The following is a 15,317-nucleotide window of genomic DNA, read 5'->3' on the forward strand; positions in this document are numbered from 1 at the left end:
CTTTACTTCGGAGTCCGCTGCAAGGTCTATGATCTATGGAAGAGGAATGATCAAAGAATGGTTTAATCATGAACACTTACATTCACATGCACGTGAGACACTAAGAAGGAGGAAAAGAAATCAAAACCTCCACCACAGCACACAGTGGTGTTCCCTGGATTTTACCATGTGCGATAAATGAATAAAATTTTTATTGAAGTGAACCGCTATAAAAATGACGCATAATAAAGATTCACAATTAATTCAGATGCTCTACAGCAGAAGATCATTGTGGCCTTGGCACTGTAAACTTTCTCATTAGATCACGACCACGTGGTCCTCACAAACAAAAGGGTGCACAAAGAAAGTTATCAAGTGAGATGAATTGCACAAAATTCAGTCATAAAATCACAGAAACCATGCACAATATACCTGCTCTCGCAAAAGGGATACTAAACAAAATGAACTGAATCACAGTAAACTCAGCACAGCTCCATGTGTTTGATTAACAGATCAATCGAACAATAGCCTACACTGTCCATGGATTTTAATGCTTTTAACACTCATGAATTAGCAACTAAAATTTGTCACACACGATAATAAACTATGAATGAAGAAAGGAATCATTTACTTAAACTAGCTTTGAAAAACTTACATAAAATACATTAACTTCTCCTCGAAAAGACACACTTACTGCCAGAAGGTCTCACCTGTCTTGTGCCCCACGGAACACTCCACAAGCATTCACTCTCCAACTAAAACTGTCCCTGAACCTACAGAAGTGGCCAGAGGAACCCCTATTGTGGTGCCAACCTATACAAAAGGTTCATCCAAGGCAAACAGAAACCTCTTTGCTACCTGGTATGTATTTCCTACATTGACTATTCTGATACAGTGGCGGACTACTACACTCCCATGGATCTACACACTGAAATCCTTGCACTCTCTCATTCATACATGACAAGAAGAGGAAAGAACAGATACATTGAAATATGGCACCTAATGTATCAAACAGCTGCTCAGTCTTTTCCCTTTCCTTCTTTATTTCTAGGGTAATAGACCATCTTCACCAACAATTGAGGTACCTAAGGCAAACAAATGAAGCTGTGTGGCATGACACAATCATGAAGAGCCTCATGCAGAGACCCTTCACATACTTAAATTCTTTTATACAGCAATAAACTTATTGTGATTTGGCTGAACGTATGTATCATTACTTTGCTGATGTATTCTATTGCTTTATCCCTTGAACTGTCCATGTTGATCTTCTGAGCTACTATACTTCTAGGGAGTTGTTATTAGATATGCTGGTTACCTGACTTACCTCTTATTTGTCTGGTCTCTTTAATAAGAAAGTCCCAACATTCCTTAATGGGTTTTAGTTTTAACAATTACCCAAACAGATTTAATTTCATTATCTGAATGATTAATTTCAAACATTATACAGAGGTTTTTGATTTTATAAATCTCTGTCCTTAAGACAATACAGTATTTCTTGTAACACGAGATCAGACCAACTTCCTTGTTTGGCCTAAAAAAATTAATAAAATTTCATTTTATAAGCCAAAGATTTTTTATGTCTTTATTTAATGCCACACTTTATTGTTTTCTTGTGTAAGCACCTGTTAAAGATTGATATCAATCCACTTATAAATAAAGTTGGAATTGATATGCCCCCATCCTTCAAGTCAACTTCCTGTAAGGCTGCTTTGAAATTTTCTATTGTCTGTTACTAATTTCTCCATTTCCCATGAAGCCATTTCACTGCAGTCAGTTATGTTATTTAGTATGACTCTTTACATGTCATGGCCATGGAGGCAATTCATTACTGGACACACCTTTGTCACTGATTAACAATTCATTCACCTACAAAAATTTTGTTTGTTAGTGCACTCCTTTCCTGTGTAACTCTGGTGGAAAAATATACAACAGAACTCATGAGTGTTTAGTAATGTTTTCTAATGTTTTATCTAAATCTTTCAGAAAATTTAACATTAAAATCTTAATAACTATCATTTGTTTTGTTTGGTTTGCTAGGTGATATAATAATGACTGAAATTTTTGAAAGAATATCTGAAAGTTTCCCAGTAGGGCATAATTATAGATATCTTTTCTGGTAGCAGCAGTTCACAAGCACAGGCTTTATGTTGTAGATACATACAGAAATTACTGGGGTGAACAGAGTTGAACTTTATCTTATTTTTAAACTCCCCCTTTCCCCATATTTTTCCAACAGAAATAGGCTGATAATTAAAGTCAATAACACATCAGTTTCATGTATCCTGCCATGAAGTGGCTAGCATTATAAAAACATTTACAAAAGTCTTAAATCTGTTGGCGGACATGGAAGTTTGATGAAAATAATAAAAGTAGGATGTCATAATATCCCCCCAACTCTGCCACATAATAAATCTGTCATCTAATGAAGGCTGCTTTCCTTACTGGCTGAAATATGCAGAAGTTCAACCTATCCAAAAAAAATGGGCAGACAGGGTGAGATTTAAAATAAAAATAAATATTGTCTTTGAGTCAATAGTAGGAAATCAAAAAGAAAAGTGCAGCAAGAAGCATTATTCTAAATAATCAATTTGCATTCAAGAAGAGGTGAAGCATTGTGCACATTATTAATGAACCAATCACTAAAATAAGCAAATGCCTTGATAAAAAGTTGTGCATATCTGATACCTTTTATGACCTCACTAAACCTTTTGATACAGTAAACCATAAGCTGCTACTTCACAAAATGGCTCCTTATGGCTCCCATGGAAAAATCTTGAGCTTAAATCATCCTGTCTCAAAAATGGAAAACAGTGGGTGAGAAAGCCTCTTCTAGTTGCAAGAAAATACATGCAGGCATACTCCAGCAGTCCATACTAGGCTCATTACTGTTTCTGTATTAAATAAATGACATGTCATTTGAGGTAACTTCAGAAACAGTTCTGTATGCAGATGACTCAAAAGTAGTAGTTTGCTGTACAAACAATCAATAACTTGAAAATGGATAAATAATGATGCTTTGAAACTGAAAAAATAAAATAATCGTATGGCATTGTTGGCTGAGATGTCCCAGTCGGGTTCGGCCGCCAAGTGCAAGTCTTATTTCAGTCGACACCACATTGGGCGTCCTGTGGCCAATGATGAGGATGAAATGATGATGATGATGATGACAACAACACAACACCCAATCCCTGAGCAGAGAAAATCTCCGACACGGCCGGGAATCGATATCGGGCCCAGAGCATGGGAGGCAAGCATGTTACCACCCTGTTAAGCAGGCGGACTTTGAAACTGAACCTTACACAAACACAAATTGTACACTTCAGGTCTAGACATACTGCTGAATACATATTATAGTTAAATTATGAGGGCAGAGACTATTAAATTTCTTGGAGTTACTATTATTATAAACAAACTTGTCATGTACTGATAATGTGGGCTGCTCAGTGAAGTGATTGAACAGTTTTGTTTATGCAACTAGTGTTTTAAATAAAGTAACTGACTTAGCTGTTAAGAAAATTGTTTATCATCCATATTTTATATCAATTGTAAGATACACAATAATTTTTTGGAGCATTGAACACACACACACACACACACACACACACACACACACACACACACACACACACACACAGAGAGAGAGAGAGAGAGAGAGAGAGAGAGAGAGAGAGAGAGAGAGAGAGAGATAAAGGACAAATGTACTATATTGGTAATAAATGATAGGCAATCAAGCAAACCTTTATTCATAAGACCTGACATAATGACAGTTCATCCTATGTTTATGTACCAAATACTCTTCTTCGAGCTCTCTATCTCTCTCTCTCTCTCTCTCTCTCTCTCTCTCTCTTTCTCTCTTTTTTTTTTTTTTTGAATACCCCACATTTTTCCCAAATGAAATTGTCTTACACGTGCTTATGAAATGAGGTACAGATCAGCCTACATGTTACATCGTCATAGACGTAGCTTATCTGAAAATCCCCCGTGCGGTATGGCTTTGAAGCTTAGCAATAACATACGTTCCAAGTTTAAGTACTAGAAGCTAAAAAGCACAAAGCAAACATTGAAAAATGTTAAAAAATTCAATGTTATCACAGCATGGAAGATTTTTTCCCTTTTTCTTTTTACATTACAATCTGTGTGTGTGTGTGTGTGTGTGTGTGTGTGTGTGTGTGTGTTCCCTTTTAATGGAGATGCGTTCTTTTTATACATGCCCAAATTAATAAACTGTAGAAACAAAAACTGTAAATACTTAAAAGAAATTGTTATAATAATGTGGAACAATTTAAGAACAAAGAAGAAATTAAACACCCATTTAGATTTTTATGTTGTAACATGCTTGCTTGTGAATGCATACTGTGTGTGTGTGTGTGTGTGTGTGTGTGTGTGTGTGTGTGTGTGTGTTATTTTTATAAATAACTTTGTAGGCATACATCTGTATTCATTGACAAGTTATCAATATTTTAATAAAATGACTGTATAAGACATGTTATATGACAAAGATTCTATATTATTCCCTTCAATATGCTAGATGATATCAACAGATAAGAATTCAATTAAATTTGGTTTTAGTCCTATTATGATTACAGTAAGTTTATTCAAAGAAGTTACTGTTTGTGTGACACTTCACTTCATTTATCTGAACCTCTTAATAATAACAAATAGGAAAGATTTTACTTACTACTGCGAATACAGTCCCATAGCAAAGCCAAATATGTGGCTATTTAGATCATATGTTCTATGGAAAAGAGGGAAGCTAAATCATATTTCCACTTACAAACTGAACTGTTTCCAGTTGCACTACAGAGAAGGTTAGCGATTCCTAAAATCGAAACATGGAATTATAAAATACACTGAGCTTGTGTTTGAGTTTTATGTAATTTGAAAACTGTCAGGAAGTGCGGTAGCTACCCATTTCTTACTAAGAGAACTATTTTAGGAGAATGAAATCACTCCTAATCTTCACTCATTTTCATCATTTCCTCTACAGTACATCACATAAAATTTGTGTACCTCTTATGTGAACTCATACCTTAAAAATAGCCCTTTGTAATCACTTACACACACACAGAATGAAGTTGGAAAGATTTTGGTGGAATGAAGTCTTGCCAACATGAACACTGTTTTATTCATGTCACACAATGGAAATCTAATACGAACTTTTTTCTGGAGCTGATTGTTTGTTGAATATGATAATGCTGGACACAATGTTTTTTGCAGGGCATTCACCTATAAGTAAAGATAATGTAATTTACAGCATGTTGCCTATGATGTTTTTTGTGAAGCCTAGATATCAGATTATGATGCCTTGATGACGACTCAAACTCGAGCTATCTGTGTATGAGTCACAACTTGTGAGTGTCTCTATATTTCTTTTAATAATTTCTTGTACACTTATAAGCCTTTTGCACTTTTGATTTATTAAGTTTTTGAATCCCCTCAGTTAATGGAATCTTCTTGTTTACTTTCATTTTACATGGCACTGTTGTTTTCCCCTTGTCGACTTTCTCACACAAACTCTTTTGGAATAGCCAGTTCTGCATTATAGTTCTACTCTTGCAATGAGTCTTCTTGATATTCTGTTTGCAAAAGAAATACATTGCACTGATTACAGGAAGTATTAAAGTAGGTCTGGAATCATTTATAATTTACAAAAATAAGGTAGATTATCATAATTAAATAAGTAATCAGGTGTAGTTCTTTAAAAGGGCTGGCTTTTGTTAGTTTACAACTAACACATTGTTTTCTTTTTCATTAAAAACTTTATTCTGTGCTTGCACCACAGGGCAGGGCAGAGTTGCAGTTTTCTCCAGATCAACAACATTTACTCAGTTCATAGAGTACAATATAAAACGTAACATACATCACATTAACAAATTTAAAGCTTTTGTATGACTTTTTTAAAAAAAAATAATTACCTCTTTTGCTTACAAATTAATAGAAAATCTTTGTATGTACCCGAGATTTAAATTATTCACTACATACAACCTTCGTTACAATATAAACAAACAGTTTTTCTGTGCAGTATTCACACAAACCTGGTACTTAAATTGGTTTGTGTTATAGGTAAGCACTCGAGAAATAATGCCATCCAAAGGGACTTATACTACTGCTTTCCTTTCTTTCTATCTACGGTACTTTTTCCTTTGTATAGTCAAGTCAAAAGGAGGAAGCAAGGTTTAACATCTGAACAATAAAAGTCAAAACTGAGGTATCTTCAAACAAATTGTTAGCTTGTACATAATTTGGATCATTATATTACTCATTACTCACAAATGCAATGAATTACTTACATTTTGAAACATAATGAATTCCTACAACACTAGTCTATATCAGTCTTATTTCCATTTACTACTTTTACAGTAACTGAAGTACAATGACAATCCAGTATATTGAAACTTTGTTATAATAGTAGTAGTAGTAGTAGTAGTAGTAGTAGTAATAACAACAACAATAATAATAATAATAATAATAATAATAATAGAGATTTAATTAAATATGATATAGGTTGAGACTTAGCAGTGGTGTGTGTGTGTGTGTGTGTGTGTGTGTGTGTGTGTGTGTGTGTGAGAGGGGGGGGGAGGGGAGGGGGGGGGGCGGAGTTTGGGCTTGGGCTTATCGGTGGGTGTAAGAAAGTATAAATGAAATTTATGTGAACTGGTTTGGGGAAATTTATAACAACACATGGGCTTATTTTACTAATAAAATTTTCATAATGTAATGTGTCACAGGAGTCCCTCCAATTGTGCCATAATGGATACTACCTTTGTCCTGGCAATTTCTGGCAAGCTATCTTCATCAAGCATATTAACTATTAAAGCTGTATCTGCCTCAATCCTGTCAAGAACTTCAGAGACATTCTGGGAACACTGATCAATTTTTGGTTTCTTGGCTTTTTGCTCAGATTTTTCCTCTGTTACATCCTCAAAAAGTTCGGTTTTTTTTGCACTTGTGGCAGAATTGCACATTTTTCTGGCTATTTAGATACTCATTTATATCTTTTGCATTTAATTTATTGAATTTTGCCAATTGTTTTTTAAGGAACATTGCTACATGACTCTGTAGTACATTACTTCGGCTTACAGAATTTATCACTATTTGCTCATGCTTTGTGACATACGCAAAGTAAGCAAAAACATCTAGTGATGCCTGACGAACTATTGAGCTTTCATCTTGCATCAAAGTGCCAAATAAAACTCCAATATCGAGGCAGACCTTCGGTTGATTAACATCACAGTCAAGAGTTTTTGATGCCAATGCTCGGAGTACAGGTAATATTTGCAATTTCATAGCTGATGAACCTTTCTCAGCTACTTCCTTCAAACCATTTAGAATCTGTAAAAAAATAATTGAAGATCATGAATACAATTAGTGCTGCTGCAGTTTTTACATGGCATTATTTACAAAATGCCTCATTTTACAAAGTTCAGGGTATATTTTTTTACAAAAAGTTTTTGGTTTATCATTCATCAGAAAAAAGGAGAACATATGAAGATCAAAAATCTCAGATGGAACCACATGAAAACGGTGGTACTTCACCTGGCTTATGCTACAAAATAAAAACTAACAGTGTTGCTAATGGAACCAAAGTGTCCTAAGAAAATTCCATTTCTTTACAAAGCAAATAAATATTAATTGAATAACAAAAATATTAAAGAAATTTAATAGTGTGTGTCATCCTCTAATTCAGGGATGGACTGATTCAGAAAGCTAGCAAGTTTCCTCCCTCCTTTGCTGTTCCTGACGAGGACTCGATCCTTTTGCTATTTGGAGGTGGTCTCCTTCATTCCAAATTTGTGTTGGGAAGTCCTTTTTAAAGGTATTTGTTGTGAGCATAGCCTTGTAAGGAGTGAAATATGAATGACAGTTCAGACAAGAAGGGAATAAGGGAATAGAAGTATGTTGAAATTTTGATGGGTAGATTGTATATCTAATGGAGAGATACTGAACTGAAATCGGGAAAAAAGAAATTTGTGGCACAACTTGATTAAAAGAAAGAATCAACTGTTTGGACACTTCTAGAAGCACCAGAGAATTTTCAATTTAGTAATAGAGGTAAGTGTGAACAAGTCAAGTCTGTGGCACCAAACATGTGAATAGCCTTCTTGTCTGATCACAGATAGTGCAGCCCTTCACTTACTGTGGCACTAGGAGGAGGAGTGTGCTAGTTCATTGCCTTGCCAACTTTTACCCCAGGAAAGATCCCCAGTATTCAATTTTATAGAAGGCTGAGTGGATCTGGGGCTGCCCTGGAGGGACTGGAACAAGGACAAATCTTTATTTTTACCTAGAATCTCCAGGGCTGCAGTCTGCTCTACCCGTTAGACCATTACAACCATAATGGAGGCAAGCGTGAGAGGTACAAGATGTAGTGGGAGAGGAATAATCGAATACAGTATGCATGTTCAAATGCATGTAGGTTGCAGCAGTTATACAGATATAAACAGAATTCCACAGGTTAGACCGCATGGAAAGACTAAACACAACAGCAGCCGCAGCAAGAAATAATTTATCACAAATATCTTGTTGCCATAGAGAGATTAATCTGCGTTTGGCAGTTTGCAGACCGTGCCTCTTGCCTCTAAAGATCCCAGAATATACATCCAAAGGTGTAATCTCCAAAAATCAGTTGTTCATGTGAAAGATGAAAAGTACATTATGATTCAGACTATATGTTAAACTGTGCATCCCACTTTTAACTGCATGGATGAACTGGCTTTCAATCTGTAGGAAGGAAAGAACACATACAAAGGGGGAACAACTACTAATGGCCAGTAATGTCTACATAAACCTTCAACCAGTTCTTCTGCTGAAGCCACCTACATGTTTTTACAGTTACCTTTGAATCCAAAATTTATGTCTCCAGTCTTTCAATGTCAAGAGGGAAGATAGTGGTGTACAGTTCATCATCACCTGGGTATTTACTAATTTTTGAAGATAAATTGGAAACCCTTCAATTGTTTCATTCTACGACATGTGACACCGTAAATTGGGGGGGGGGGGGGGGGGGGGGGGTGAGGGCAACCTACAACATACAGTCATTATTTTTCACCCTTACCCTTTTCCATCATGAGCCATCACCAATTATGCAAGCCACCATGGTTAACTTGAAAGACTGCACCAGCATGTGAACCACACCAAAATAATAATAATAAAATAAGAATACCAATAGTCAGTTTATGTCTGTATTGCTTATACTTGTTTGGTAAATAAAAGCAATCTGACTGAAAGAGCCATACATTCAGCATATTGTTGTCACTTGCCTACCGCATTATATTTTCTGGTAGTCAAGGCAAAGCATTAAAAGTGTGTAAATTCAGTACATTCTAAAGATATGTATTATGATACAACAATAACTTTACTAGGGACATTTTCAATAACAAAACATATGAAGGAAGAATGAATTTTCTTGGAAAACTGCAAGTTTCTGATGTTTCTCCAGTGAGTAGATTCAGTCCTGCAAAGTGGTTCTACAAATTATTGAAAACAACCACCAGCAGCTGACAGAACCTCTATACTGAGGAAAACAATCTTCAAAAATTTTAGGTGTGCGAGCAGGTGCATAGCAACCAAATTCAAAATTCATATTGAAATATTTATCATAATTGCCAATAGTGCCCATGTATTAATTTTAGTATAGATATCAATAACATCTAGTGAGATCATCACACATTCCAAACGTGAATTAATGTGGGTGAAGTCAAGCATCAAAGCTCTGTCAAAAATGGTAATACAATGCTTTTATAGACCGTCTGAGTCAGGAGCTGTAGTGGTAGAGAGCTTCAGAGAGAACTTGTATTATATTGTTAGCAATTTTACTGATTGTTCCACTGTAATAAGGGGCTACTTCAACTTGCCAAGTATACATTTGGAGAGTTACTCTTTCGAAAGAGGTACCAAAGACAGGGATATGTTGGATCTCCTACTAACAAACAGACATGAACTTATTGAATCAGTTAACATAGAGTAAGGTGTCTGTGATTATAGGGCTATGATAACAACTACCAGCTGTACCAGTATGAAATGAGCTTTCTTTCCCCCCCCCCCCCCCCCCCCCCTCCCCCCCGGTGAAGATGATACGCTAATTTTGAATTAAAAAGTAAAAACATTTTATTCAAAGTACTGACCATTGCTTTCTATACATTCTGACCACCTTTCTGCAAATTGTGGACACCACACCAATAGAAATGTTCATCTTTTGAAGCAAACCAATCAGACACCAAATTTTTGACTTCTTCGTAGGAATTGAAGTGTTCCTCAGCCAATGCGTGTCCCATTGATGAAAACAAATGGTAGTCGGAAGGGGCCAAGTCTGGTGTATATGGCGGGTGGGGTAGCAGCTCCCAGCCAAGTGTTTTGATTGTATCCTGAATCAGTTTTGCTTTGTGTGCAGGTGCATTGTTGTGTAAAAAAATTACTTTGCCAGGTCTTGTGGCCCATTCCGGTCTTTTTTTGATCAATGCATAGTTCAAATTCTTCTTGCCGAATCGATCTGGTTTTGCAGTCGATGTTGATGGTTGTCCCAGATTAACCCATGATTTTTCCCACTTAGGATTCTTAAAATAAATCCATTTTTCACTACCAGTAACAATTCAATGCAAAATTGATTTTCTTTCATGTCTTTGAGGCAAAATTTTACAAATGGTTTTTCGGTTTTCCATCTGTCTATCATTCAATTCATGTGGCACACATTTTCCACACTTTTGGATCTTTCCCATAGCTTTCAAACGGCCAGAAATTGTTTGTTGTGCAACATTTAGCATTGCTGCCATTTGCTTCTGACTCAAAGTATCACCTTCATCCAATATTGCTTGCAATTCGGCATCTTCGAACATTTTTGGTGGTCTTGCACATTCTTCATTTCTTACATCAAAATCATTATTTCTGAACTGTTGAAACCATCTGTTGCATGTTGCTTCTGATAGAGCATGACCACCATATGCCTCGACAAGCATTCGATGCGACTCATGCATCATGCATCTACAGTGTCAGTGAATTTGAAATGAAAGTGATTTATGTTAGCAGTAACAGAACAATATTTTTGTTAGTAGATAGTTTTGTAATGGAAAAAATAAAAGGTATTTATAAGATGTGGGCTATAAACTGAAAGTAGTAGTACATGCAGAAGAACATGGAAACAGAGCAGATGAGTGGCATTTTGGCACTCCAACAACAGAAAAAAAAAAAAAACCATTCACGATTGGTGGGATGGTAAAAAAAAACTGAAAAAAATATGGAAACGTAAATGGGCAAATAGACAATTGAATGCAAAATGGCCAAAACTAGAAGATGGCATAATGGAATAGATTCAAGGACACAGTCAAAATGGTATTAGAATTAATACAAAAATGATTCAATTACACGCTTGTAAGCTAGCGCTACAGTTGAACGTAACAGACTTTAAGGGTGGATTTGATTGATGCCAAAGTTTATGGAGCATCTTGGACTTAGCATGCGAACTAAAACCAAAATATTTCAGAAAATATTATCTTTTCATCGTTTTATTATTCAACATAGAAAGAAAACTAGTATGAAACTAAGCCAAAAAGTGAATATGGACAAAACTCCTCTGACATTTTATGTGAAGAGTAACAGAACTTTTGCCATGAAGGTGCTAAAAAAAACTGTCACTGTAAAAAAGGGGATGTGAAAATAATGCACTACACTGTTATCTTTTCATGTTTATCTGACGATACTAAATTTAATCCAATGATCACTTTGAAGCTCAAAACAATGGCTAAATCTTTTGAAATACTGCCAGATGGTGCTGTTCACATACGTGACCAGGGGTGGATGGATGAGATTGGTATGAAATTACGGATTAACAGAGTGTTGGGGAAAAGGAAAGGTACTTTAGTGAAGAAGAGTTGAGTTTTTGTGCTAGATCAGTTTAGCAGTCATTTGAAGAATTTTGTGAAAGTGAAATTGAGACAGGAAAATACAGAGTTTGCTGTCATTGGAGGACTTACTTCACAATTGCAGCCTCTCAGAGTCTCGATAAATAAACCATTTAAAGTGCATATAAGAGAGAAATGGAACAAATGGATGGATGAAACCTAACATGAATTCATGCTGAAGTGCAATTCAAAATGACCTACAGAGAAACAAATGTGTCGGTGGATAAAACAGTCATGGTCTAGAGCGAGAGAAGACATAATTGTTAAACCTTTTAAGAAGTGTGACCTAAGCAATGCTCTCATGCACTGAAGACCATCTTATATATGAAGAGTACAACAATGATGATGAAGAGGAAGAAGGAGAAGGAAGTCCATATGATGATTTTTAGGGATTTTAAAGGTCAGTACAATTTTATAAACTAACAATTTTTTTGTCTGGCCTTGCAATCTAATAATAAAAATGATATTGAAAAAAAATCCTTAAAATTTAATGTTCACCTTATAGTCCATAGCGTCTTAAAGTCTGTAAAATACTGTCAATTTCCCAATTATCCAACCAACACATAAACAGGTTTACCCCTTTACTCATAATAATTTCATGTCCACTAATTTTGCTTACTTTCCTACTATAAATCAAAATGTAATAACAAATTTCAATTCTTGTTCCTCCACACACATGAAGCACAGTACCTCAGTCAATCGGTGCCTAATAGCTCAATTATGAGCACCTAGCAGTTGCTAGCTGGTGGCACTCAGTCCTTAGTTCATCTTCACAAGGATAACAGCATGTAGCCACTATGTCAATCAGTCCATGGTTTGTCATTCATTTCACTAACATCTCTGTGATGTTATTACAGCCACTCATACAATTACAGCCAAAGTGCGTAATTATGCTGCAATTCACTCTGTGGTTAATTATCAATTAGCAATCATCATATAAATTATTTGTGTTGTCTTCAGTCCAGAGACTGGTTTGATGCATCTCTCCATGTTACTCTATGCCATGCAAGCTGCTTCATTTCTGAGCAACTACTGCAACCTACATCCTTCTGAATCTGTTTAGTGCATTCATGCCTTGGTCTCCTCTACAAGTTTTACCCTCCACACTTCCCCCCAATACTAAACTGATGACTCTTTGATGCCTCAGATTGTGTCCTATCAACTGATCCCTTCCTCTTCCCAGTTGTGCCACATATTTCTCTTCTTCCCAATTCCTTTCAGTACTTACACATTAGTTGCATGATCTACCATTCTAATCTTCAGCATTCTTCTGTAGCACCAATTTTTGAAAGCATTTGTTTGCTTCTTGTCTAAACTATTTATCGTATGTGCTTCACTTCCATACATGGCTACATCCCATACAAATACTTTCAGAAAGACTTCCTGACACTTAAATGTATATTCGATGTTAAAAAAGTCTTTCTTCAGGAACACTTTCCTTGCCATTGCCAGTCTACCCCTCTACTTTCACCATCACCAGTTATTTTGCTCTCCATCTACTACTAATTCCCTCAGCATCACCTGATTTAATTCAACTACATTCCATTATTCTAGTTTTGCTTTTGTTGATGTTAATCTTATATCCTCCTTTCAAGACACTGTCCATTCCATTCAACTGCTCTTCCAGGTCCTTTGCAGTCTCTGACAGAATTACAATGTCATCAGCAAACATCAAAGATTTTATTTCTTTTCCATGGATTTTAATTCCTACTCCAAATTTTTCTTTTGTTTACTGTACTATTTGCTCAATATACAGATTGAATAACATCAGAGAAAGGCTACAACCTTGTCTCACTCCCTTCTCAACCAAAGTTTCCCTTTCGTGCCCCTCGCCTAATAACTGCCATCTGGTTTCTGTAGAAATTGTAAATAGTCTTTCGCTCCCTGTATTTGATCCCTGCCATCTTTAGAAATTGAAAGAGCATTCCACTCAACATTTTCAAAAGCTTTCTCTAAGTCTTTCCTTAATCTATCTTCTAAGATAAGTTGTAGGGTCAGTATTGCCTCACATGTTCCAACATTTCTAAGAAATCCAAACTGATATTCCACATATCATACTGGCCTATGATATGAGAATTATAAAGGAACTGTTCAAAAAATTCTGGAACTTTCTCCATAAAATTTTTCTATTGTTACCTTTTACTTATTGTGCATGGTCTCCTTCCAAATAATCCCCCCCAAAACTGATGCACTGCTCCCAAGAGCATTTCCACTTCCAGAAGTAGTCTTGATACACCTCTTACTGCATTGTGCAAAGCACCATCTGAAAATTTACTTTTATCTCATCTATTGTTGCAAATCTTCGTCCTTTCAACAGGGTTTTTCATTTTGGAAATAAAGTAAAATCCAAAAGGGCCAGGCCTGGAGGGTATGGATGATGAGGTGTTTGTGCAACAGTCACGCTCCAAAAGGGAGGAACGTGTGGGTGTGATATTGTGATGCAGGCGCCATGAATTGTCTCGCCACACTTCAGGCCATTTCCTTCCCACATTTTCTCTCAAACATTGCAATAAATCCTGATTGGAACATCAATTAACAGTTTGTCCCTGTGGCACAAATTCATGATAAACTAATCCTCCAAAGTCAAAGAAAAGTATCAGCATGGCTTTGACATTTGACCTGACGTGGTGAGCTTTTTTTTGTTTTGTAGAACTTTTCCCGACCCACTGTGAAGATTGAACTTTGTGACCAACATCATAAACATAGATCCATATCTCATCACCAGCTATGATTCATGATTCTCGTAAGAAACATCTTGTTCTCATTTTTGAGATCCAAAAGCTCTACACACATTCTGGTCTCTACTGATGAAACGCAAGAGTAACTTGGCAGCAGCAAGATAGATTCCAAGATGCTGTATAAGGTTTCATGACATGATCTAATTGAAATCTTACATTCTTCTGCAACCTCTGGGCAGTCATTCTTTGATTGGCACACACAGTTTCATATACATTCCCGACATGAGCATCTTCAGTAGAAAGGGTGTCCTGAACAAGTGTCGTCTGTGACTTCTGTCCAGCCATTTTTAAACAGTGTGAACCATTAGTAAGGCCAAGTGGAGCTTAAGCACTCACAACTGTAGGCTTCCTGCATCATTTGGTGTGTCTCTGTAAAGGTTTTCTTGAGTCTCAAGCAAAATTTAATGAAGACATGTTATTCCTCTAACTCTGCCATCTCAAAATTCACAAACTGTGCAAAACAATGTTCTACTCAAAACAGCACTGAGCAATAACTAACAGACACACAACAATGAAACGTCTGACAGTTACACATTAAACAGTGTCATGTGCACTTCAAATGTTTCAGAATTTTTTGAATAGACCTCATTTACATCCACACATAAAAGTTGATCAGCATTATCTTGTTTTGGGTATCAATAAATGTGAAAAGGTTTAAAGTTAACCTCTAAAGTATTATGTTCAACATTTAACTGTCAGATTACTA

At 36.1% G+C, this 15,317-nt stretch overlaps 1 protein-coding gene across 1 annotated transcript in view; it reads right to left on the minus strand.

Moving 5' to 3' along the window:
* Window positions 1-5,712: 5,712 nt before the first annotated feature.
* LOC126267459 (uncharacterized protein C1orf112 homolog) overlaps window positions 5,713-15,317 on the minus strand; it is a 127,059-nt gene continuing 117,454 nt past the window's right edge. The window contains exon 13 of the mRNA XM_049972729.1: window positions 5,713-7,311. Coding sequence (XP_049828686.1) covers window positions 6,901-7,311 — 411 coding nt within the window. The 3' untranslated portion in view covers window positions 5,713-6,900. The remainder of the gene's footprint in view (window positions 7,312-15,317) is intronic.

The sequence above is a fragment of the Schistocerca gregaria genome, chromosome 4, assembly GCF_023897955.1.
Source record: "Schistocerca gregaria isolate iqSchGreg1 chromosome 4, iqSchGreg1.2, whole genome shotgun sequence".
Classification (NCBI taxonomy): Eukaryota; Metazoa; Arthropoda; class Insecta; order Orthoptera; family Acrididae; genus Schistocerca; species Schistocerca gregaria.